The sequence below is a fragment of the Rhinopithecus bieti genome, unplaced genomic scaffold (genome assembly GCF_001698545.2).
Source record: "Rhinopithecus bieti isolate Rb0 unplaced genomic scaffold, ASM169854v2 scaffold_6876, whole genome shotgun sequence".
NCBI classification, from domain to species: domain Eukaryota; kingdom Metazoa; phylum Chordata; class Mammalia; order Primates; family Cercopithecidae; genus Rhinopithecus; species Rhinopithecus bieti.
The window spans coordinates 1,252,296-1,276,866 of NW_016805229.1; the positions used below are offsets into that span (position 1 = coordinate 1,252,296).

The 24,571-nt window shown below is 46.0% G+C and overlaps 1 protein-coding gene and 1 pseudogene across 1 annotated transcript in view; one reads left to right on the top strand and one right to left on the bottom strand.

Annotated features, from left to right (window-relative positions):
* ABCC1 (ATP binding cassette subfamily C member 1 (ABCC1 blood group)) overlaps nt 1-2,348 on the bottom strand; it is a 195,477-nt gene extending 193,129 nt beyond the window's left edge. The window contains exon 1 of the mRNA XM_017871711.1: nt 2,128-2,348. Within this exon, the coding sequence (XP_017727200.1) occupies nt 2,128-2,175 (48 nt within the window). The 5' untranslated portion in view covers nt 2,176-2,348. The remainder of the gene's footprint in view (nt 1-2,127) is intronic.
* A 20,590-nt stretch (nt 2,349-22,938) lies between these two features.
* Nucleotides 22,939-23,538, top strand: LOC108529408 (60S ribosomal protein L15 pseudogene; annotated as a pseudogene).
* The last annotated feature ends 1,033 nt before the right edge of the window (nt 23,539-24,571 follow it).

The following is a 24,571-nucleotide window of genomic DNA, read 5'->3' on the forward strand; positions in this document are numbered from 1 at the left end:
CAACACTTTTGGAGGCTGAGGCAGGGGGATCGCTTGAGCCCAGGAGTATGAGACCAGCCTGGGCAATACAGTGCAACCCTGTCTCTACAAAAATTAGCTGGGTGTGGTGGCACATGCCTATAGTCCCAGGTACTTGGGAGGCTGAGTTAGGAGGATTACTTGAGCCGGGGAGGCAGAGATTGCAGTGAGCTGAGATCGCACCACTGCATTCCAGCCTGGGTGACAGAGTGAGACGATGTCTCAAAAAAGAAAAAGAAAAACGCAACAACTACCTACTTTCTACCTTTCAGTTAATTATATTTCAATTTTCCCACTCAGGCCCCAGCTGCCTCCTCTCAAATTCTGATTCCAGGGCACCTCCAGCAAGTCTTGGAATCCAGACAGCAGAAATAGGCAAGGTCAAACACCGGGATGGGGTACCTACCAGAGGCAGAAATCAGCTACAATTACACCCAAGCAAAACCCAGCCACCTGGCAATTTCTGTGGCAAAAAAGTCCTTAACGAAGGAAAAAAATAAATTATTTAAAATTTTTAAAAAATTACAACTAGACTTCGTGAATCAGTTTAAGATAAACAAAGCGCACCCAAACACACTCATTACCCATCAACTACCAGTTGCCATCAATAAAATACGTCCTGATACAAAACCTCATGGATGTCCACCCTGTTTTGCCCCCTCCTCAATGCAGGAGAAGAAAATAAACAAGAGTATATTCCGGAATTCACAGCAACCCGAACCCAGATCACCATGTGAATCTTTGCAAAAAATAATCTTGCTGTTATTACACCTGGTAACAAGGGATCCACAGGTTTTCCTCTCTCTGCTAAAAAAAAAAAAAAAAAGTTCATCTGCAAAGAGGCTCCAGTCACTCCCAGACCCTGAAGGTAAAGTCCGTGTTCCATTTCCACCCCTGGGGTCACTCTCCAACCCCACTGGCTTAAAATGGGAGACATATCAAAATGTGGCAGATTATTAAACATAATGATACCCTACTAAAAAAAACAAATAAACAAAACCAAATCCTCCAATGGGGCCCTGGAGGATGATTTTTCAACATTCCAAATGCAGCCTTCAAGGAAAGGCCCCCAAAACAGGACAAGAAAGTATTTTTGGATGCTAATCACCAGCTCCTAAGAACCAAGGCTGTTTCTCCTAATTCCTAAACAAAAGAGGAGAGAAACAGTCGTGTCCAGATTTGCCTACTGCGTTCACCAATAATCAAGACAGCACGAAACAGAAGTGCCTTCCTGGAACAAAAAGGCAAATCGCATGACGGAGAAGCTGAAGCCCAAAAGACTGGGGCTTAAACCACAGAAAGTGGACTCCAGACACCCTGTCCGGCTCCTCAGGCCACACCGAAGAAAATTTGCCGGGGTTAAATCCCCAGAGAGGAGCTCCACGTGTCGCAGGGAAGGGAGGGCAGGACCACAGCCACCAGGGTCCTGGGCGTCCTCAGCTGCACCCCAAATCTGACTCGAGCCGAGGGTCAGGTGGGGCACGTCAAGGGTGAACACCCCCCTTCTTCCCTGGTTCCCCCAAACTTCCCCCGCACTACTTAAGCAGAAAGAACAAAAAAGACAACGCTAGGTAACCACGGAAGAGTAATGTGGCTTGTACGACAACTTCGGGGAGACAATGAAAGTCCCTTTCTACAATCTAAACCCCTCCCCAGCTCACCCCGTTGGTCATAGACTATTTTTCGTGAAAAGGGGGGACCCTAACCACAAAAAAGATGGGAAAACAGAAGCAGAGAGACACCCCCTTCCCGCTCCCCATCTCTAGCGTCCCTTCCCTGGAAGGTTGTTTTTAATTAGAGGCGGGAACCCCAAAACACGAAGGCCTCCGGGAGGTTGTGGCCCGACCCTCCCCTCCAAAACCCCAGGACTGGGCACGCGGCCCCCCCACGCTCTGCTCCGCAGGAACTGAGTCACCCAAGTTTTCCCCCCTGCCTTGCACCCCCGAAAGGGGCTGGGCCGCTGGCGACGTGGGAGTCCCGGGCCCCAAAGGCCGGACGCAGAGCAGGGAGCGCGGTGCCCCGGCCGGCTGTGGGCCCGGTGCTTTCCATCCTCGCCGGCCTTCCTACCTCCCTCCGTCCCGCCGGCCCCATGCGGCCCCCCGCACGTACCCAGAGCGGGTCGGAGCCATCTGCGCTGCAGAAGCCCCGGAGCGCCATGCTGGCGGCGAGGGCTGCGGCGGGCACGGGGCGGCGGGTGATCCGGCCCGGCTGCTGGCGCGGGCGGCGGCGTGCACCGGACGGTGGGGATCCGGCCCGGCTGGGTGGGCTCTGGCTGCGGAGGAGGTTTCTGCGGCGGCGGGGCGAAGGACCGGGTCCGGGGCCGCAACGCCGCCTGGTATGGCCGCGCGTCACGGGTGCGGGCGCCCCGCCCCACCCCGCCCGCCACCGGCGCCCGGCTCACCTCGCGCTTCTCGGCGTGGGCAGCCGGACCCGCCACCTCTGGGCGCCCAGGGCCTGGATGCCGCGCCACCCCCACCCGAGATCCTCCGAGGCCCAGGCCCACTCGCTTGCGGACTGTCTCGGGGAGCGTTGGCTCGTCTTCCGGAAGCGCCTAGGATTTCTGGGGCCACACAGCCTGCGACCACTTTTCAAACCCTGTTTAACGACAGTATCCGTAACCAGGGGAAAATAACGTGAACGGAGCCCCCTACCTGCCTGGAGTGTGCTGGGCGCCTTAGCTGCGCCTTCATTTCATTCTGTACTATCTCCACTTTCATGAAGGAAGAAACCCAGGTGCAGAGAGGTTGACTGATTCCCCCTGCCCAGGGTCACCTGGCTAATCATTTGCGGGGCTGGGATTTGAACCCGGTGCAAAGCTGACTCACACAGAAGAAGGTGGCTACTCTTATTCACCCACTTTTTACAGATGGGGAAACTGAGGTTCAGATTGGCGAAGTGACTTACCTGAGGTCACACAGTTAGCAAGGAGTGAAAGTGGAAGTGAGATTCAAACCCATGAGCAGCCTGATTCCAGAGCACTGATGACCCAGAGGGCGTCAGTCTCCATCACTAACAGCTGTTGACCTCACCTGTGTGCAGAGCGCGTTTGCTTCTTCTCAACCTCTTTAAGCATCACTTAGAAATAACTGGGTTATTGATCCTCACCTCAGAGGTAAGGAAACCGAAGCCTGGAGACAAAATAATCATAGGCCAGGCATGGTGACTCATGCTTGTAATCCCAGCACTTTGGGAAGCCGAGGCGGGCCGATCACATGAGATCAGGAGTTCAAGACCAGCCTAGCCAACATAGCAAAACCCTGTCTCTACTAAAAATACAAAACTTAGCCGGGCATGGTGGCGGGCACCTGTAGTCCCAGCTACTTGAGAAACTGAAGCAGGTGAATCGCTTGAACCTGGGAGGCGGAGGTTGAAATGAGCTGAGATGGCGCCACTTCACTCCAGCCAGAGCAACAGAGCAAGACTCTGTCTCAAAAAATAATTAAAAAATAATAATTAATAAGCATTCATAGTGACAAGGCTTCCTAAGGCTATGTTCTTAGCAATTTACACAAATTAACTGCAATCCTCACAACCCCACGAGGTAAGAGGTAGTATTATCCCCATTTTGCATATGAGGAGACTAAGACCCAGAAAGACAGAGTAAATTGTCAGGGATTATTTAGATTGTAAGTGATTAAGCCAAACTTTGAACCCAAGAAGGTTAGCCAGGGAGGTAGGAAGTCTATAATACCATCTATTGTGCCATATTGCTTTTGAACTATTGCATAGACAGACAGGCAGAGACAGAGGAGTGAGGGCGAGGCCTCGGAGTGTAAATTTCACTGTGATACCAGCGATGCTTTTCTTTTCTCCTCTCCTTAATCTCCTGCCTGATGTGTGGTTTCCGTAAAACAGGCACACAACAGCTGCACCAAATAAAACAGAAACTGTGTGTCCATTTGAGACCGAACCACAAAGGACCTAGCCAGGGAAGGAGGAAGGTAGATAGGATTGTTTTCTGTGATTTTTTTTATTGACCCAGGTCCCCCGAAGGTGAATGAGTTTCTAAGGGATAATTACTTTCATGTAACAATGCCAATTGTGCTGTTGCTTGACCTTTATACTTTCAACAAATATTTATTGAGCATTTACTACTATATGCCAGATGTCTTGCTAGGAACAATATAAAATTGCTACTCTTTTTTTTTTTTTTTTTTTTTTGAGACGGAGTCTCGCTGTGTCGCCCAGGCTGGAGTGCAGTGGCGCCATCTCGGCTCACTACAAGCCTCACCTCCCAGGTTCACGCCGTTCTCCTACCTCTGCTTCCCGAGTAGCTGGGAATACAGGCGCCGGCCACCATGCCCGGCTAATTTTTTTTGTATTTTTTGTAGAGATGGGGTTTCACTGTGTTAGCCAGGATGGTCTCCATCTCCTGACCTCATGATCAGCCCGCCTCCGCCTCCCAAAGTACTGGGATTACAGGCGTGAGCTGCCGCGCCCGGCCAAAATTGCTACTCTTACACAGCGTAAAGGATTGGGGTTTTTTTGAATTGGGATTTTTTTAAGTGTTTCTTATGGTAAGATGGCAGATGTTAATCAAATACTATATTTTTGAAAGGGTATTTAAAGGCCAGAAGCGGTGACTCACGCATGTAATCTCAGTGCTTTGGGAGGCCGAGGTGGGAGGTTCACTTGGCCCAGGAGTTCAAGGCTGCAGTGAGCTATGATCACACCGTTGCACTGCAGCCTGGGTAACACAGTGAGATCCCATCTCAGAAAGAAAAAAAAAAAAAAAGCCAGGGGAGGGGAGATATTTACAACTATGGTCACAGCTAGAAAGAAAAAGTGGTGACCAGGCATGGTGGTTCACATCTGTAATCCTAGCACTTTGGGAGGCCAAGGCAGACAGATCACTTAAGGTCAGGAGTTCAGGACCAGTCTGACCAATATGGTAAAACCGCATCTCTACTAAAAACGCAAAAATTAGCTGGGTGTGGTGGCGGGCGACTGCAATCTCAGCTACTCGGGAGGCCAAGGCAGGAGAATCACTTGAACCTGGGAGGCAGAGGTTGCAGTAAGCCAAGATCATGCCACTGCACTCTAGCCTGGGCAACAAAGCAAGACTCTATCTCAAAATAAATAAATAAATAATAAAAATACAAATACAAAAATTAGCTGTGTGTTGTGGTGGGTGCCTGTAATCCCAGCTATTCAGGAGGCTGAGGCAGGAGAATCACTTGAACCCAGGAGGTGGAGGTTGCAGTGAGCTGAGATGGCCCCACTGCACTCGAGCCTGGATGACAAAGCATGACTCCGTCTCAGAAACAAAAACAAAAAAAGTGGGCAAAAGTGGGCCTAAGTTAGCAAGTTACACCACCCCTGCTGAGGGTGGAAGTCAGAGAAGGCTTCCCGGAGGAAGAGGCTTTCAAGCTAAGATACAAGGAATGAATCTGGGTTCCTGGGGCCTGGGTTGTGTTCTGGGCAGAAGAAGAGAGTTTGCAGCAAAGTTATGAAGCAGGAAGCGTCCTTGGAAGAAACTGAAAACAGCCTGGGTGGCAGGAACCCAGAGAAGGAAGCAAAAGCAATCCATCTGGAGCAGGAGAGGTCAGAAGGAGCCAGGGCAGGCAGGTACCCGTCAGCCAAGAGAGGGGCAGTGGGAGCCACTGGTGGGTTTTAGGCAGGGCACAAGACAGAGTTGGATTTCTTTCCATGTTTTATTCATTCACTCTTTATTCACCCTTTCAACAAATATTTATTGAGCAAGCACATGAAAATGTGCTCAACATCATTAGTCATCAGGGAAATGCAAATAAAACCCCAGTGAAATACCATCATACACCCACCAGAGTGACTGGAAAGAAAGACTGAAAATTCCAAGTGCAGACAAAGACATGGATTAATGGGAACAGACACGCTCTGTTAGGAGATGTATAAATTGGCTCAACTACTTTGGAAAACTGACAATTTGGCCGGGTGCAGTGGCTCACGCCTGTAATCCCAGCACTTTGGGAGGCTGAAGCAGGTGGATCTCTTGAGCTCAGGAGATTGAGACCAGCCTGAGCAACATGGTGAAACCCCATCTCTACAAAAAATACAAAAAGGTGGGCCAAGGTAGATGGATTGCGTGAGCTCAGGAGTTCAAGACCAGCCTGGCTGACATGAGGAAACCCCCATCTCTATTAAAAATACAAAAAAATTAGCCAGGCATGGTGGTGCATGCCTGTAATCCATGCTACGCGGGAGGCTAAGGCAGGAGAATTGCTTGAACCCGGGAGGCGGAGGTTGCAGTGAGCTGAGATGGTGCCACTGCACTCCAGCTTGGGCAACAGAGTGAGACTCTGTCTCAAAAAAAAAAAAAAAAAAAAAAAAAAAAAAAAAAATTAGCTGGGCCTTGTGGCGCACGCCTGTAGTCCCAGCTTCTTGGGGATCTGAGGCACAAGAGTTGCCTGAACCCAGGAGGCGCAGGTTGCTCTGAGCCAAGATCACACCACTTCACTCCAGCCCCGGTGACAGAGGGAGACTCCATCTCCAAAAAAAAAAGAAAACTAACAATTTGTACTAAAGTGAAACATACAATTACATAGTGACACAGCAGCAGTTCCACTCACCTCCAAAAGAAAGGTGAGTTTATATCCACCAAAACACATCTACAAAAAGTGTTCATAATAGCAACAATATGTATGAATCCCACAAAACATAACAAGGAGCAAAACAAGCCAGACACAAATGAGCATATTTGCCATGATCCCATTTACAGGGTGTTCAAAAATAGGTAAAACGAATATACATTATTCGAGAGCCAAGCACCATGGCTCATGCCTGTAATACCAGCAATCTGGGAGGCCCAGGCAGGAGGACTGCTTCAGGCCAGAAGTTTGAGACCAGCCTGGGCAACACAGTGAGACCTCATTTCTACAAAACAAATTTTTATTTTTTTTATTTTTTGAGACGGACTCTCGCCCTGTTGCCCAGGTTGGAGTGCAGTGGTGTGATCTTGGCTCACTGCAACCTCTGCTTCCCAAGTTCAAGCGATTCTCCTGCCCCAGCTTCCCAAGTAGCTGGGACTACAGGCGCGTGTCACCACACCTGGCTACTTTTTTGTATCTTTAGTAGAGGCGAGGTTTCACCATGTTGGCCAGGTTGGTCTCAAACTCCTGACCTCGTGATCCACCTGCCTCAGCCTCCCAAAGTGCTGGGATTACAGGCGTGAGCCACTGCGCCTGCCTCAACAAAACAATTTTAAAGATTAGCTGGGCATGTTGGCACACACCTGTGATCCTAGCTACTCAGGAAACAGAGATAGGAGAATTGCTTGAGCCCAGGAGTTCCATACTGCAGTGAATTGTGTACGATTGCAACACCGCACTCCAGCCAGGGCAACAGAGGTAGACCCTGTCTCTGAATAATAATAATATATGTTGATCAAAGTCAAAATAGGAAGAAATGTCCTAGGGAGATGGACATGTTCTATTACTTGATTTGGTGGTAGTTACATGGTTTTAAATATACGTACACACACACACACACACACATATACACACACACATATATACACACACACATACATATATATATACACACACACACATACACACACATTTATATTTTAAAATTCATTGAGCTTGGCTGGGTGCAGTGGCTCATGCCTGTAATCCCATCACTTTGGGAAGCCAAGGTCGGAGGTCAGGAGTTCAAGACCAGCCTGGCCAACAAGGTGAAACCGCATCTCTACTAAAAAATACATAAATTAGTCAGGTGTCCTGGTGCAGCCTGTAATGCCAGTTACTCTGGAGGCTGCAGCGGGAGAATCACTTGAACCCAGGAGGCAGAGGTTGCAGTGAGCAGAGATCATGCCACTGCACTCCAGTCTGGGCAACAGAGCAAAACTCTGTCTCAAAAAAAAAAAAAAAAAAAAAAAAAAAAAAAATCATCAAGAGGACATTTAAAGCTGCTGTACTTTGCTCTATGAAAATTAAATTCACGGCCAGGCACGGTGGCTCAAGCCTGTAATCCCAGCACTTTGGGAGGCCGAGACGGGCGGATCACAAGGTCAGGAGATCGAGACCATCCTGGCTAACATGGTGAAACCCCGTCACTACTAAAAATAGAAAAAATTAGCCAGGAGAGGTGGCGGGCGCCTGTAGTCCCAGCTACTTGGGAGGCTGAGGCAGGAGAATGGCGTGAACCCGGGAGGCGGGGCTTGCAGTGAGCCGAGATTGCATCACTGCACTCCAGCCTGGGCGACAGAGCGAGACTCTGCCTCAAAAAAAAAAAAGAAAAAAGAAAATTAAACTCAATTTAAAAAATTCTTTGAGATATGATCTTGCTCTTGCTCTGTTGCCCAGGCTAGAGAGCAGTGGTGCTCACTGCAGCCTGAAACCCTTGGACTCAAGCAATCCTCCTGCCTCAGCCTCCCAAGTAGCTGTGACTATAGGATACACCACCACGCCTGGCTAATATTTTTTTGTAATGTTTTTGTAAAAAGGGATCTCACTACGTTACCCAAGCTGGTCTCGAACTCCTGGCCTCAGGCGACCCTCCTGCCTCAGCCTCCCAAAGCGCTGGGATTACAGGCATGAGCCACAGTGCACAGCCTCAATTAAAAAAATTAAAATAGAAAATAAATAAATGTGAGCCGGGCACGGTGGCTCACGCCTGTAATCCCAACACTCTGGGAGGCCCAAGCAGGTGGATCACCTGAGGTCAGGAGTTCAAGACCAGCCCGACCAATATGGTAAAACACCCTCTCTACTAAAAATACAAAAAGTAGCCAAGCATGGTGGCACACGCCTGTAATCCAAGCTACTCGGGAGGCGGAGGCTGGAGAATCACTTGAACCCGGGAGGCGGAGGTTGCGGTGAGCCGAGATGGTGCCACTGCACTACAGTCTGAGAGAGAGAGTGAGACTCCATCGAAAGAGAAAGAAAGAAGAGAGGCCGGGCGCGGTGGTTCACACCTGTAATCCTAGCACTTTAGGAGGCCCAGACGGGCGGATCACGAGGTCAGGAGATCGAGAGCATCCTGGCTAACACAGTGAAACCACATCTCTACTAAAAATACAAAAAATTAGCCAGGCGTGGTGGTGGGTGCCTGTAGTCCCAGCTACTTGGGAGGCTGAGGCAGGAGAATGGCGTGAACCCGGGAGGCGGAGCTTGCAGTGAGCCGCGATCGCAACACTGCACTCCAGCCTGGGCGACTGAGCGAGACTCCGTCTCCAAAACAAAATAAAATAAAATGTCTTTAAAAAAAAAAAAAAAAAGAAAGAAATAAAGAAAGAAAAGAAAGAAGGAAGGGCGAGAGGGCGGGAGGGAGGGAAAAGCAAAACAAGAAAAGCAAGAAAGAAATTTGTCGTGGGTCTCCTATGTGCCGGAGGTGGAGGTTGCGGCGAGCCAAGATGGTGCCACTGCACTCGTCTGTCAGTGAGACTCCATCATAAAAGAAAGAGAAAGAACGAAAAGGAAGAAAGAAGGAAGGGAGGAAGAGAGGAAGAGAGAGGAGAGGAGGGGAGGGGAAGAGAGGGGAGGAGAGGAGAGGAGAGGAAGCAAAGTATAAAAGAAATGTATTGTGGGTCTCCTGTGTGCCAGGTACTGTATTAGTTGCTGTAGACACAGGAGTGACCAAAACAAAGAAGGAAGTAATTATAGACCAAACAAATTAGTCTACCATTTTCCAAAAGCGGAAATTGGGTTTAGAGGGACGAAGTAACATGTTCCAGATCCAACAACTGGGATGTGGCAGAGATAAGGCTCAGCTCTGCTCCTAACCACCAAGCCTCTCCGTGCAACTCTTTCAGCCACAGGCTCAAACCACCCGCTTTGCCTTCTTTCTAAGCCCCACCCTCCCCATTAGGGGCTCTCATAATGTCACAAACCCTTAAACCAAGAGACTCTGGGCACTGCATCAAACCCACTCAACTGGCAGCAAAGTGACTGATGATTAAAATGCAAGATTTGGATTTTGGATTTCAAGCATCACTAAACTGGTAAATAGCATACAGAATGCCAGAGTTCCTCTTTTTATTTCCTGTAATCACAGCACTGTGTTCTTCTTCATTTATTTAGGAGTACTTTTCACTATTTGTAATCATTCATTTATTTATTTGCTCCATATGGCCTCCCCAGCCAGACTGGGAGCATTTTATTTATTTTTATTTGTTTATTTATTTTTGAGATACCTCACTCTGTCGCCCAGGCTGGATGGAGTGCAGTGGCAGGATCTCGGCTCACTGCAACCTTAGTCTCCCAGGTTCAAGCGATTCTCCAGGTTCAGCCTCTTAAGTAGCTGGGACTACAGGTGAACACCACCACTCCCAGCTAATTTTTGTATTTTTAGTAGAGATGGGGTTTCACCATGTTGGCCAGGCTGGTCTCGAACTCCTGACCTCAAGTGATCCACCCGCCTTGGCCTCCCAAAGTGCTGGGATTACAGGCATGAGCGCCTGCCCCAGACTGGGACCTCAAAGCTGCTGCTATCTCTGACCTGAACTTCTGCACCTACCTCCTCCTTGGTCTCCCCACTTCTTTTCTCTCCCCACTACAATCAGAACCCCTCACAGCAGCCCCAGGGGACCTAGTAAAGCACCCTGCATACAGCCTCCAATGGCCTCCCTTTGTCCTTGGTATAAAATCCTGCTGGAAAAAGATACAAATATTCTACTTCTAGGTATATCACCAAAAGAAGTGAGGCCAGGCACAGTGGCTCACACCTGTAATCCCAGCACATTGGGAGGCCGAAGCGGGTGGATCACCTGAAGTCAGGAGTTTGAGACCAACTTGACCAACAAGGAGAAACCCCATCTCTACTGAAAATATAAAATTAGCCAGGCATGGTTGGTGCTGCATGCCTATAATCCCAGCTACTCGAGAGGCTGAGGCAGGAGAATCGCTTGAACCCGGGAGGCAGAGGTTGTGGTGAGCCAAGATTGCGCCATTGCACTCCAGCCTGGACAACAAGAGTGAAACTCCATTAAAAAAAAAAAAAAGAAGAAGAAGAAGAAGAAGAAGAAGAAGAAAAAGTGAAAGCAGGGATTAGAACAGGTATTTGTACACCCATGTTCACAGCAACATTATTCACAGTAGCCAAAAAGTGGAAGCAGGCTGGGCATGGTGTTTCCTCCCACCTTAGCTTCCCGAGTAGCTGGGATTACAGGTTCGTACCACCACGCCCAGCTAATTTTTGTATTTTTAGTAGAGATGGGGTTTTGCCATGTTGGCCAGGCTGGTCTTGAACTCCTGGCCTCAGGTGATCTGCCCACCTCGGCCTCCCAAAGTGCTGGGATTACAGGTGTGAGCTACTGCACCCAGTCACTTCTTCTTTTCACATTTAATTACCCTAAGTTATATACAGGTCATATACTAGATGTATTTATGGTGTCTTGTAAGTATGCAAATCTTTTTATTTTTCCTCTCTAGAATTGCAGCTCCATGATGGAGGGATTTAGGTATGTTTTGCTCACTTATGTACTCAGAGCACTTCGACCAGGGGTCAGCAAAGTTTTTCTGTAAAAAGCCAGATTGTAAATATTTTAGGCTTTGCAGGTCCTGCAGTGTCTGCCACCATTTCTCACATCTATCATGGGAGTGCAAAGGCATCCATAACAAATACATAAATGAGGCTGACCGGATGGCTCATACCTATAATCCCAGCACTTTGAGAGGCTGAGGTGGAGGATTGCTCAGGCCCAGGAATTTGAGACCAGCTTGGCCACCAGGGACTAACCCCTAGTGAGAAAAATGTCATGTTTATTCACTTATTAAAAACAGGAAGAGGATGTATGGCAGTTCACACCTATAATTCCAGCACTTTGGGAGGCTGAAGCAGGAGAATCGCTTGAACATGGGAGGTAGAGGTTGCAGTGAGCTGAAATCGTGCCATTGTACTCCAGTCTGGGCGACAAGACCAAAACTCTGTCTCAAAAAAAGAAGGAAAGAAAGAAAAGAAAAGAAAATATATCACTACAAATGAAATTTTTTCCTCTTGCTTGGAGGATCCAGGCACTTGGATACCCAGACACAGGAATTCAGATAAGTATTCCCTGAACAAAAAGGTCACTTGAAGCCAGGAGTTCAAGACCAGCCAGGGCAACATGGCAAAACCCCATCTCTACAAACTATGAAAATTAGCTAAGCATGGTGGTACACACCTGTATTCCCAGCTACTCAGGAGGCTTAGGAGGATTGCTTGAGCCCAGGAGGTAGAGGTTGCACTGAGCTGTGATTGTACCACTGCACTGCAGCCTGGGCAACAGAGTGAGACCCTGTATCAAAAAAAAAAGAAAAAAAAAAGGAGGGAGAGGAGCACATCAGAGCAACTGAACAACTATGGGATGCTTCAGCAAACAAAGGTAAAAATTAACTTCTAAAGTTTAATAAATGTGGACCTTTTTGTTCAGAGAACACTTATCTGAATTCCTGTGCCTGGGTATCCCCCAGATCCACCAAGCAAGAGGAAAAAATTTCATTTGTAGTGACATATTTTCTTTTCTTTCTGGTTGTTTGTTTGTTTGTTGTTGTTGTTGTTGCTTTTGTGGGTTTTTTGGAAACAGAGTTTCACTCTTATTGCCCAGGCTGGAGTACAATGGCACAATCTCAGCTCACTGCAACCTCTGCCTCCCAGGTTCAAGCGATTCTCCTACCTCAGCCTCCCAAGTAGCTGCAATTACAGGTTCCCTCCACCATGCCTGGCTAATTTTGTGTTTTCAGTAGAGACGGGGTTTCACCATGTTCGTCAGGCTGGTCTCGAACTCCTGACCTCAGGTGATCCGCCTGCCTCGGCCTCCCAGAGTGCTGGGATGACATGCGTAATCCACTGCACCTGGCCTGTACTAATATATTTTCAAACTGCAAATTATCTATGTATGATTTTATGGAACAAAGTTTCTCAGCAAGTCAGAAAGCAGTGGTTCACAGTAGGAAGTCACCATGGCACTTTACAGTTGCAGTATCCTTGGTAGAAATATTATTTCCTGTTATCGTTGCAGATATCTTTACCTGGTTTTGAGGGGTTTTGTTTTTTTGCTGGAGAAGGTCTTGCTCTGTTGCTCATGATGCAGTGCAGAGTGCAGTGATGTGATCATAGCTCACTGCAGCCTCGAACTCCTGGGCTCAAGCAATCCTCCTGGCTCAAACGATCTGCCCGCCTCAGCCTCCCAAAGTGCTGCGATTACAGGTGTGAGCCACCATACTTGGCCTTTTTTTGTTTGTTTGTTTGTTTGTGACAGGGTCTCCCTTTGTCACCCAGGCTGGAGTGGCATGGCACAATCAGAGCTCACGACAGCCTCAAATTCCTGGCATCAAGCGATCTTCTTGCCTCAACCTTCCTAGTAGCTGGGACCACAGGCATGTGATACCATGCCTAGTTAATTTTTTTTTTTTTTTTTTTTTGGTAGATATGGTGTTCTGTCGTGTTGCCCAGGCTGCTGTCAAACTCCTGGGTTCAAGCATTCCTCCCACCTCGGCTTCCCAAAGTTCTGGAATTACAGGTTTGAGCCACCACACCTGACCCATTACAGGATGTTTTAGCCTCATTCCTGGCCCCTACCCACCAAATGCCAGGAATATACCTGCAGACCCACCCTTGCATTTTAACAACCAAAAATGTCTCCCTGCAGTGCCAAATGTCCCCTGGGAGGGCAAACTACCTGGTTGAGAATCATTGCTGGAGAGGAACTCAGACTGGAAAGCGACATGATCTGATGTACAATTTTGAAAGGCCATTCCCTGTGCCCAAAATGTGTCCCCAGCCTTAGCCAATGAGTGCATTGCATTCATCTGGACACAGGGGAAAGACGCCAGGTGCAGTGGTTCATGCCTGTAATCTCAGCACTTTGGGAGGCCAAGGCAGGCAGATCACCTGAGGTCAGGAGTTCGAGACCAGCCTGGCCAACATGATGAAAGCCTGTCTCTATTAAAAATACAAAATTAGCCGGATGTGTTAGCGTGTGCCTGTAATCCCAGCTGCTTGGGAGGCTGAGGCATGAAAATCACTTGAACCCAGGAGGCAGAGGTTGCAGCGAGCCGAGATGGTGCCATTGCGCTCCAGCCTGGGGCAACAGAGTGAGACTTCGTCTAAAAACAAACAAACACACAAAAAACAATTTGGGGAAAGACAGTCTTCTGACTCCTCTCACTGAAAGTCTGAGGGGACCCAGGCACCTGAACGACATCTATCGTGTCCCTGCTCCTTGAAGCCTGAGCCTGGGGCCAATACAGGGCAAGCAGAAGCCAAGAAAGGGAGACAAACAGACTCGTGATGGCTTCATTTGCATCCTGGATTCAGCCCTACCCATGAACGTTTCATTTACAGGATCCCCAAATTCAGACTTTCAGATCCTTTACCAAAAAAGGCCTAACTGCCATGAGAGACCTTGGGCTTGGGCTTCAGTCTTCCTCATAGCTTTGCTCTGCCTGGACTTTCCCTGCCCAGCCCAAATACTCACCTTCAAATTCTACCAGTTTCGGTGCCTCATGCCTGTAATCCCAGCACTTTGGGAGGGTGAGGGAGGCAGATCACTTGAGGTCGGGAGTTCCAGACCAGCTTGGGCAACATAGGGAGACCCCTGTCTTTATTAAAAAAAAAAAAAAAAAAGAAAAGAGACTGAGTGCAGTGGTGGCTCACTCCTGTAATCCCAACACTTTGGGAGGCCAAGGTGGGCGGATCACTTGAGGTCAGGTGTTCAAGACCAGCTTGGCCAAAATGGCAAAACCCCGTCTCTACTAAAAATATAAAAATTAGCTGGGTGTGGTGGTGCATGCCTGTAGTCCTAGCTACTCAAGAGGCTGAGGCAGGATAATCACTTGAACCTGGGAGGTGGAGGTTGCAGTGAGCCAAGATCGTGCCATTGCACTCCAGCCTGGGCAACAGAGCGAGACTTTGTTTCAAAAACAAAACAAAACAAAACAAAAACAAAAAACAAAATCCAAAAACATCAATTACATATGTAATATCAGTAGCACAATGTATGGCTGTTGTAACACAGTACCGAAGTCCCAGATCAAAGTGCTGGTAGATTGAAGTGTCTGGAGAGGATCTGCTTTTCTACATGGCTGTCTTTTCACTGTGCCTTCCTATGGTAAGTGGCAGGGGATCTCTCTGGGGTCCCTTTTATTTATTTATTATTATTTTAATTTTAAATGGAGATAGTGTCTCACTGTGTTGCCCAGGCTGGTCTCGAACCACTGGACTCAAGCAATCTCAACACTTTGGGGGCCTTGGTAGCTGAATTGTTACAGGTATGAGCCACCACACCCAGCCTGGGGTCCCCTTTTATAAGGTCACTCATCCCAATCATGAGGACTCCACTGTTAAGATCTAATCATCTCTCAAAGTCTCACCTCTTAATACCATCACCTTGGGGGTTAGGATTTCAACATAGGAATTTTCGGGGGTACAAACATTCAGAATATAGCATGGAGACTGTAGTGAGTTAGAACTGAAAACTGGAATTCAGTTTAAAGAACAGTTACATTCCTCCCACCCCATAAAGCAAGTGAACTATATTGATCCCAACCACAAAAATTAGACATTCTAGATGAATGTCTTTGAGAAAATAAATCAGAGAGAGTCCAGATGTAGCAAGAGACAGCGTAGAGGATGGAGTGAGTAATCAATTCAACTATCAACAGGAGAATTAAGTGAGAGGGCACTTAAGAATAGTGAGATCCCTGGCTGGTCATGATGGCTCACACCTGGAATCCCAGCACTTTGGGAGGCTGAGGTGGGTGGATCGTTTGAGCTCAGCAGTTGGAGACCAGCCTGAGCAACATAGCAAAACCCTATCTCTACCAAAAATATACAAAAAAATTAGCCGGCTGTAATAGTGCTCACCTTTGCTCACAGCTACTTTGGAGGCTGGGAGGATCCCTTGAGCCCAGGAAGTTAAGGCTGCAGTGAGCCACAATGGCCCACTGCCCTCCAGTCTGGGTGACAGAGCAAAACCCTGTCTCAAAAAAATGAAAATAAAAATGAAAAAGGGCTGGGCGTGGTGGCTCACGCCTGTAATCCCAACACTTTGAGAAACTGAGGCAGGCAGATCACTTGAGGTCAAGAGTTTGAGACCAGCCTGGCCAACATGGCAAAACCCCATCTCTACTGAAAATACAAAAATTAGCCAGACATAGTGGTGGGCGCCTGTAATCCCAACTACTCAGGAGACTGAAGCAGGAGAATCACTTGCAGGAGGCAGAGCTTGCAGTGAGCCGAGATCACGTCGTTGCACTCCAGCCTGGGCCTGGGCGACAAAACGAGGCTCCGTCTCAAAAGGAAAAAAAGAAAAAGAAAAAAATTTGAGCTGCTCAACACACGTTCCTATCTGAGGTTGAATGAGGCCACACTCTGACTTCTTGTTTTAGCTGTCCTATTGTAAATGTCTTTTTTTTTTTTTTTTTCTGAGGTGGAGTCTCACTCTGTCATCCAGGCTGGAGTGCAGTAGCTCAATCTCAGCCCACTGCAACTTCTGCCTCCCAGGTTCAAGCAATCCTCCTGTCTCAGCCTCCCGAGTGGCTGGTATTACATGCGCCCACCACCACGCCCAGCTAATTTTTGTAGTTTTTGTAGTGATGGGGTTTCACCATATTGCTCAGGCTGGTCTCGAACTCTTGACCTCAGGTGATCCACCCACCTCAGCCTCCGAATGTGCTCGGATTACAGGTGTGAGCCACTGTGCCAGGCCACAGATGTCCTTTTTGCAGCATTTGTGCGCCATAGTTTTCACATCTCTGTGCTATTTATTATTGATTTTGCTGTTTGAAATGGCCCCCAAGCATAGCACTGAAGTGCTATCTGGTGTTCCTAAGAAAATACATGTGTTGGGCCCGGCATAGTGGCTCATGCCTGTAATCCCAGCACTTTGCGAGGCCAAGGCAGGTGGATCACCTGAGGTCAGGAGTTCGACATCAGCCTGGCCAACATAGTGAAACCCCGTCTCTACTAAAAATGTAAAAATTAGCTGGCCATAGTGGCGAGAGCCTGTAGTCCCAGCTACTCAGGAGGCTGAGGCAGGAGAATCACTTGAACCCGGGAGGCGGAGGTTGCAGTGAGCTGAGATCACGCCACTGCATTCCAGCCTGGGCGACAGAGCAAGACTCCATCTCAAAAAAATAGATAAATAAAAAGAAAATACATGTGTTGTAGCAAGTTGTGATGACGCTTGTCTATAATCCCAGCTACTCAGGAGGCTGAGTTGGGAGGATCATTTGAGACCTGAAGTTCAAGGATGCAGTGAGGTGTGATGGCACCACTGCACTCCAGCCTGGGCATCAGAGTGACACCTCATCTCTTGGGGGAAAAAAAAAAAAACTGAAGACAGAAAATACATGTGTTAAGCTTTGTTCAGGTGTGAGTTATAGTATTGTTGTTGACAATGACTTTAATGTTAATGAATCAACTATATATGCCTATATATACACACCCACGCACATATATGTATTTCTTTTTTTGAGACAGAGTCTCACTTTGTCACGCAGGCTGTAGTGCAGTGGTACCACCTTGGCTCACTGCAGCGTCGACCTCCTGGGTTCAAGTGGTCCTCCTGCCTCAGTCCCCCAAGTAGCTGGGACTACAAGCGTGTGCTATCATGCCCGGCTAATTTTTGTATTTTCAGTAGGGACAGGGTTTCACCATGTTACCCAGGCTGGTCTCGAACTCACAAACTCAAGCAATCCGCCCGCCTTGGCCTCCCAAAATGCTAAGATTACAGGCGTGCATAACAAGTTTTAATTTGTTGGGTACCATGCTTGGCTCAACAATATATATTAAATAAGGTACCTTGAAATGGAAACATACATAAAACAATTTTATGTATTGAAAAGATTATGACCAGAGGCTTGCAGGAACTGAATTTCCCCTAGGAGCAGTGGTTCAATATTTGGTAATTCTATATTTCCTGTGGCTTTATAGAACATAATACCCATGAATAAAATAATCAGGCCAGGTGTGGTGGCTCACACCTGTAATTCCAGTACTTTGGGAGGCCAAGGCCAGTGGATCATCTGAGGTCAGGAGTTTGAGAACAGCCTGGCCAACATGGCAAAACCCCATCTCTACTAAAAATATAAAAATTAGCCGAGCGTGGCGGTGGGTGCCTATAGTCCCAGCTACTCAAGAGGCTGAGGCAGGAGAATCGCTTGAACCTGAGAGGGGGAGGTTGCAGTGAGCCGAAATCACGCCACTGCATTCCAGTGACAGAACAAGGCTCGGTCTCAAAAAAAAAAAAAAAAAAAAAAAATCAACTGTAAATGGAGTTACACACTATATTACCTTTTGTCTGGCTTCTTTCACTTAGTGTAATGTCTTTGTGGTTCCTCCACTTTGTAGTATGTATCAGTGCTTCATTCATTTTTATGACTTATTAATATTCCATTGTATGGATACATTGCAGTGTGTTTATCCATTCATCAGTTGATCAACATTTGGACTGCTTCCACCTGTTGGCTATTGTGAATAGTGCCTCTGTCAACATGTGTGTATGTACATCTCTGTCAGCACATGTTTTCATTTATTTTGGGAATATTCTAGGAGTAGAATTGCTGAGATATATGGTAATTCTGTGTTTAACTTTTTCTTTTTTCTTTTTTTTTTGAGACGGAGTCTCGCTCTGTTGCCCAAGCTGGAGTGCAGTGGCCAGATCTCAGCTCACTGCAAGCTCCGCCTCCCAGGTTCACACCATTCTCCTGCCTCAGCCTCCCGAGTAGCTGGGACTACAGGTGCCCGCCACCTCACCCGGCTAGTTTTTTGTATTTTTTTAGTAGAGACGGGGTTTCACCGTGTTATTAGCCAGGATGGTCTTGATCTCCTGACCTCGTAATCCGCCCATCTCGGCCTCCCAAAGTGCTGGGATTACAGGCTTGAGCCACCGTGCCCCGCCCAGTGTTTAACTTTTTGAGGAACCATTAAATAATTTTTCTCAGCAGCTGAACCATTTTACATTTCCACCAGCAATGCACGAGGGTTCCAACATCTCCACATTCCTGCCAGCATTTGTTATTTTCTGCATATTTACTTGTTTATTTATTTATGTAATTTAGAGATAGGATCTTGCCCTATTGCTCTGGCTAGAATGCAGTGTCATAATCATAGCTCACTACAACCTCAAATTGCTGGGTTCAATCCTCCCAACTCAGTTTCCCAAGTAGCTAGAACCACAGGTGTGTGCCACCACTCCCAGCTAATTTTTTTAATTTTTTGGAGAGATAGCAGTCTTGCTATGTAGCCCAGGCTGGTCTCAAACTCCCGGACTTAAGTGATCCTTCTGCCTTGGCATCCCAGAGTGCTGGCATGAGTCACTGCTCCCAGCCGCACCCCCCAACACACACACTTTTTAAAAAAATTGTAACTCTCCTAGTGTGTGTGAACTGAGATCTCATTATGGTTTTTTATTTGTGTTTCTCTAAAGACTAATGATGTCAAACATCTTTTTATGTGCCTGTTGGCAATTTATGTATCTTCCAGGAATGTTTATTCAAGTCCTTTGTTAACATTTTGTTTCCCTTTTTTATCGCTGCTGCACAAATTAACTTTGTTCATGTTTTAATTACATTAAAACATGGGCTTTTATCAGATACATGGTGTGCAAATATTTTCTCCCATTCTGTACATTGTCTTTTTACTTTCTTAATATCCTTCAATGCACAAAAGTTTTTAATTTGATGAAGTCTACTTTGTCTGTTTTTCTTTTTTGGCTTGTACTTTTGGTATCATATCTAAGAATTCATTGCCAAGTCAAAGATCATGAAAATTCATCCTTACGTTTTCTTCTAAGAGTTTTATAGTTTTAGTTCTTATATTTATTATAATTTTTAAGGTAATTGCAAGGTTAGGGTCCAACTTCACCCTTTTGTACATGTTTATCCAGTGGTCCAGGACAATTTTTTTAAAAGGCTATTCTTTCTCCCATCGAATTGTCTTAGCACACCTGTCGAAAATCAATTGACCATAATTGTATAGGTTTATTTGTGTATTTTCAATTCTATTTCATTGGTTTACATGTCTGTTCTTATGCTAATACCACACTGTATTGATTACTGTAGCTTTGTAGTAAGCTTTAAAATCAAGAAATGTGAGTCCTCCAACTTTGTTCTTCTCTTTCAATAATGTTTTGGCTACTTGGAGTCTTTTACAATTCCGTATGAATTTGAGAATAAGCTTTTCCATTTCTGCTGAAAAGGCCATTGGAATCCCATTAAATCTGTAGATTGCTTTGAGTAGTATTGACATCTTAACAATATTGAGTCTTCCAGTCCATGAACATGGGATGTCTTTCTAGTTGTTTAGGTCTTCCTTAATGTCTTTCAGCAATGTTTCATGGCTTTCAGTGTACAAATTTTGAACATCTTTTGTTAAATTTATTACTAAGTATTTTTATTCTTTTGGTGCTATTGCAAGTGGAATTGTCTTTTCTTTTCCTTGTTTAATTTTCAGGTTGTTCTTTACAGGTTGTTCACAGAAAAATTGTTCAATTATTCTCTGAATAATTCTAACTAGGCCAGGCATGGTGGCTCACGCCTGTAATCCCATCACTTTGGGAGGCCAAGGCAGGTGAATAACCTGAGGTCAGGAGTCCAAGACAAGCCTGGCCGACATAGTGAAACCCCATTTCTACTAAAAATACAAAAAATTAGCTGGGCATGGTGGTGCATGCCTGTAATCCCAGCTACTTGGGAGGCTGAGACAGAAGAATCAGTTGATCTAGGGAGGCAGAGGCTGCAGTGAGCCGAGATCATAACACTGCACTCCAGCCTAGGCAACAGAGCAAGATCCTGTCTCAAATAATAATAATAATAATAATAATAATAATAATTCTAACTGATGAAGTGTGATTGACAAAGATGTGTGTCATTTTCAATCATACCTCATTGGTTAGAATTTTTTATTTTTATTTTATTTTATTTTTGAGATGGAATTTCACTCTTGTTGCCCAGACTGGAGTGCAATGGCATGATCTCGGCTCCGGGTTCAAGCAGTTCTCCTCCCTTAGCCTCCCAAATAGCTGGGATTACAGGCATGCACTGCCACGCCCAGCTAATTTTTGTATTTTTAGTAGAGACAGGGTTTCGCTATGTTGGCCAGGCTGGTCTCAAACTCCTGACTTCAGGTGATCCACCCGCCTCAGCATCCCAAAGTACTGGGGTTACAGGCGTGAGCTACGATGGGTAGAATTATTCATAGGTGCAGGTATGACTACCTTGGGTAGAATTATTCATAGGTGCAGGTATGACTACCACAACCTTTAACAAGGAGACTGCAGAATTCTTCTCTGAAATTCCTGACTTCAAACGATCCTCCTACCGGCTTCCCAAAGTGCTGGTATGATGGGTTTGAGCCACTGCACCTGACCAGTATATCTTTTAAAAGGAACATTCAGGGAACAAAAAGGAGCTCTCAGAAATTAAGAAAGCAAGAAGTAAAAGAAGAAAAGGGAAGAAGAAAAAATTGCTGAAATCTTGAGGAGATCAGAGAAAATAGAGAACATGAGAAGGTCACACAAAAAGATCCCACAGTTAAATAATAAGCATTTCAGAAAATAAAACTGACAAAACACAGCAAAAAAAAAAAAAAAAAAAAAAAAAAAAAAAAAAAAAAAAAAAAAAAAAAGAAAAGAAAAGAAAACAAACTGTAGATGAAATAATAAGAGAAAAATATTTCAGAACTTACAGGCATGATAATTTTGTACTCCAGCCTGGGTGACAGAGTGAGACTTTGTCAAAAAAAAAAAAAAAATTGACCATAGATGTATGGGTTATTTCCCGACTCTCAATTCTATTTCACTAATCTATATGCCTATCCTCCTACCAATACCAAACGTTTTGATTATTGTTGCTTTGTGGTAAATTCTGAAATCGCCAACTATGAGTCTTCCAACTCTGCTCATTTTTCAAGATCAGCTATTGGGTGCAATACCATGTGAATTTTAGGTTTGAATTTTCCAGATCTGCAAACAAGGACATTGGGGTTTTCATAGGGATTATATCAAGTCTGTAGATCAGTTTGGGGTAGTATTGTCATCTTAACAATATTAAGTCTTCTAATCCATAAACGTGTATTTTTAGACATGTATAGCACAGCACTTGATGTAATCTATCATGATCTCTGTAACTTCCTTTAAAATATTTCAATAGACCACAATAAGACATTACTCTAATTGTGCTAGAATGGCTATAATGGAAAAATAAACAGCAACAACAAAAAAGAAATGTGGGTTCTGGTTTGTCTACCCTCCCTCTAACTTCCTGTCTAGCTTTTTTTTTTTTGAGACGGAGTCTCGCTCTGTTGCCAGGCTGGAGTGCAGTAACACAGTCTCAGCTCGCTGCAATCTTTGCCTCCTGGGTTCAAGAGATTCTCCTGCCTCAGCCTCCCAAGTAGCTGGGACTACAGGCACCCACCACCACACCCAGCTAATTTTTGTATTTTTAGTGGAGACAGGGTTTCACCATGTTGGCCAGGCTGGTCTCAAACTCCTGATCTCAGATGATCTGCCTACCTCAGCCTCCCAAAGTGCTGGGATTACAGGCATGAGCCACTGCACCCAGCCCACAGTTCATTTTGTTTTTTCCTCCCAAGAGTGTCTTGGGTACTCTGACTCCCTTTTATTCCCCTATCAGTTTTGGAATCAGAGTGTGAAGTTCTACAAAAAAAAAAACAAGCTGAGCTTTTCATTGGGATTTCATTGGATCTATGAATCAATACAAGAGTTGGCGCCTTTGAGTCTAGGCTATTCCAATTAATGAACATGTATATCTCTCCATTTATTTAGGTCTTCTTTACTCTCTCTTAACAATTTCTTTTTAATAGTTTCCATAGAGGTTTTGTAAGTCCTGTATGAGATGTTATATCTTACCAGGTACTCCTTGGGTACAAGAAGGAGATTGCTTTTCACCCTTTTGAACTGTTCGAAGTTTTTTCTAACCACATGCATATATTTTTCAAAATAAAAATTATTAAGATTTTTGACCTTTCTGTTTGGTAGCAGCCATTAGGTAAGCCAAGATGGGAGCATACAAGTACACCCAGGAGCTATGGAGGAAGCAGCAGTCTGATGTCATGAGCTTTCTTCTGAGGGTCTGCTGCTGACAGTACCACCAGCTCTCTGTTCTCCACGGGGCTCCCCGCCCCACCCAGGCCAATAAAGTGCACCAACTGGGCTACAAGACCAAGCAAGGTTATATTATATATAGGATTCGTATTCTCTGTGATGGCCAAAAATGCCCAATTCCTAAGGGTGTAACTTACGGCAAGCCTATCCATCATGGTATTAACTGAAGCCTTCAGTTGATTGCGGAGGAGTGAGTTGGACGCCACTGTGGGGCTCTAAGAGTCCTGAATTCTTACTTGGTTGGTGAAGATTCCACATACAGATTTTTTGAGGTTATCCTCATTGATCCATTCCATAAAGGTATCAGAAGAAATCCTGACACCCAGTGGATCACCAAACCAGTCCACAAGCACAAGGAGATGTGTGAGCTGACATGTGCAGGCCAAAAGAGCCATGGCCTTGGAAAGGGCCATAAGTTCCATCACACTGTTGGTGGTTCTTGCCGGGCAGCTTGGAGAAGGCTCAATACTCTCAATCTCCATTGTTACTGCTAATATAAGTAACATTTGTAAAACTCATACCTAATAAATAATTTAGGACAGTCAAAAAAAATTACTAAGATTTTTGAGCCAGGTGCAGTGGCTCAAGCGTGTAATCCTAGCACTTAGGGAGGACAAGGCTGGCAGATCACCGGAGGTCAAGAGTTCAAGACCACCCTGGCCAACATGGTGAAACCCTGTCTCTACTAAAAATAGAAAAATTCGCTGGGTGTGGTGGTGCACAAGTGTTATTCCCGCTACTCAGGAGGTGGAGGCAGGAGAACCACTTGAACCCGGGAGGCAGAGGTTGCAGTGACCTGAGATCGCACCACTGCACTCCAACCTGGGTGATAGAGTGAGACTCCATCACAAAAGAAAAAAAAAAAAGAAATTACTAAGATTTTTGAATCCGCACTCTATTATCATTGTTTATACATCAAAACTGTAAGTAGGCATACAGTGGAAAGACTGTCTCCCACTCCTGGACCTACTCACAATATTCCCAATCAATCCTTCCCCATAGGTAACAGCTATAAATTAAGCTCTGCTTTATCCTTCCAGAATTCTTCACGCACATGTCCCTAAACATATATTTTCTCCCTTCTCAAAATAAATGCCATAGACTGTGCATCTTTTTGCAGAATCTCTTGCAAGACTCTTGTGGACACAGTGAGAAAACATGGACCCAGGAACTATGTTACTTGCATTCAGCTGAAGCTGAGTCTGCAAGTCCCAATGCATGCCAATAAAGAAAGCTCTGCAGGCCAGGTGTGGTGGCTCACGCCGGTAATCCCACCACTTTGGGAGGCCAAGGCAGGCAGATCACCTGAGGTCAGGAGTTCAAGACCAGCCTGGCCAATATAGTGAAACCAGGTCTCTACTAAAAATACAAAACAATAGCCGGGTGTGGTGGCTGGCACCTGTAATCCCAGCTACTCAGGAGGCTGAGGCAGGAGAATCACTTGAACCTGGGAGGCGAAAGTTTCAGTGAGCCGAGATCATGCTAGCCTGGGCGACAGAGCGAGACTCAGTCTCAAACAAAAAAAAA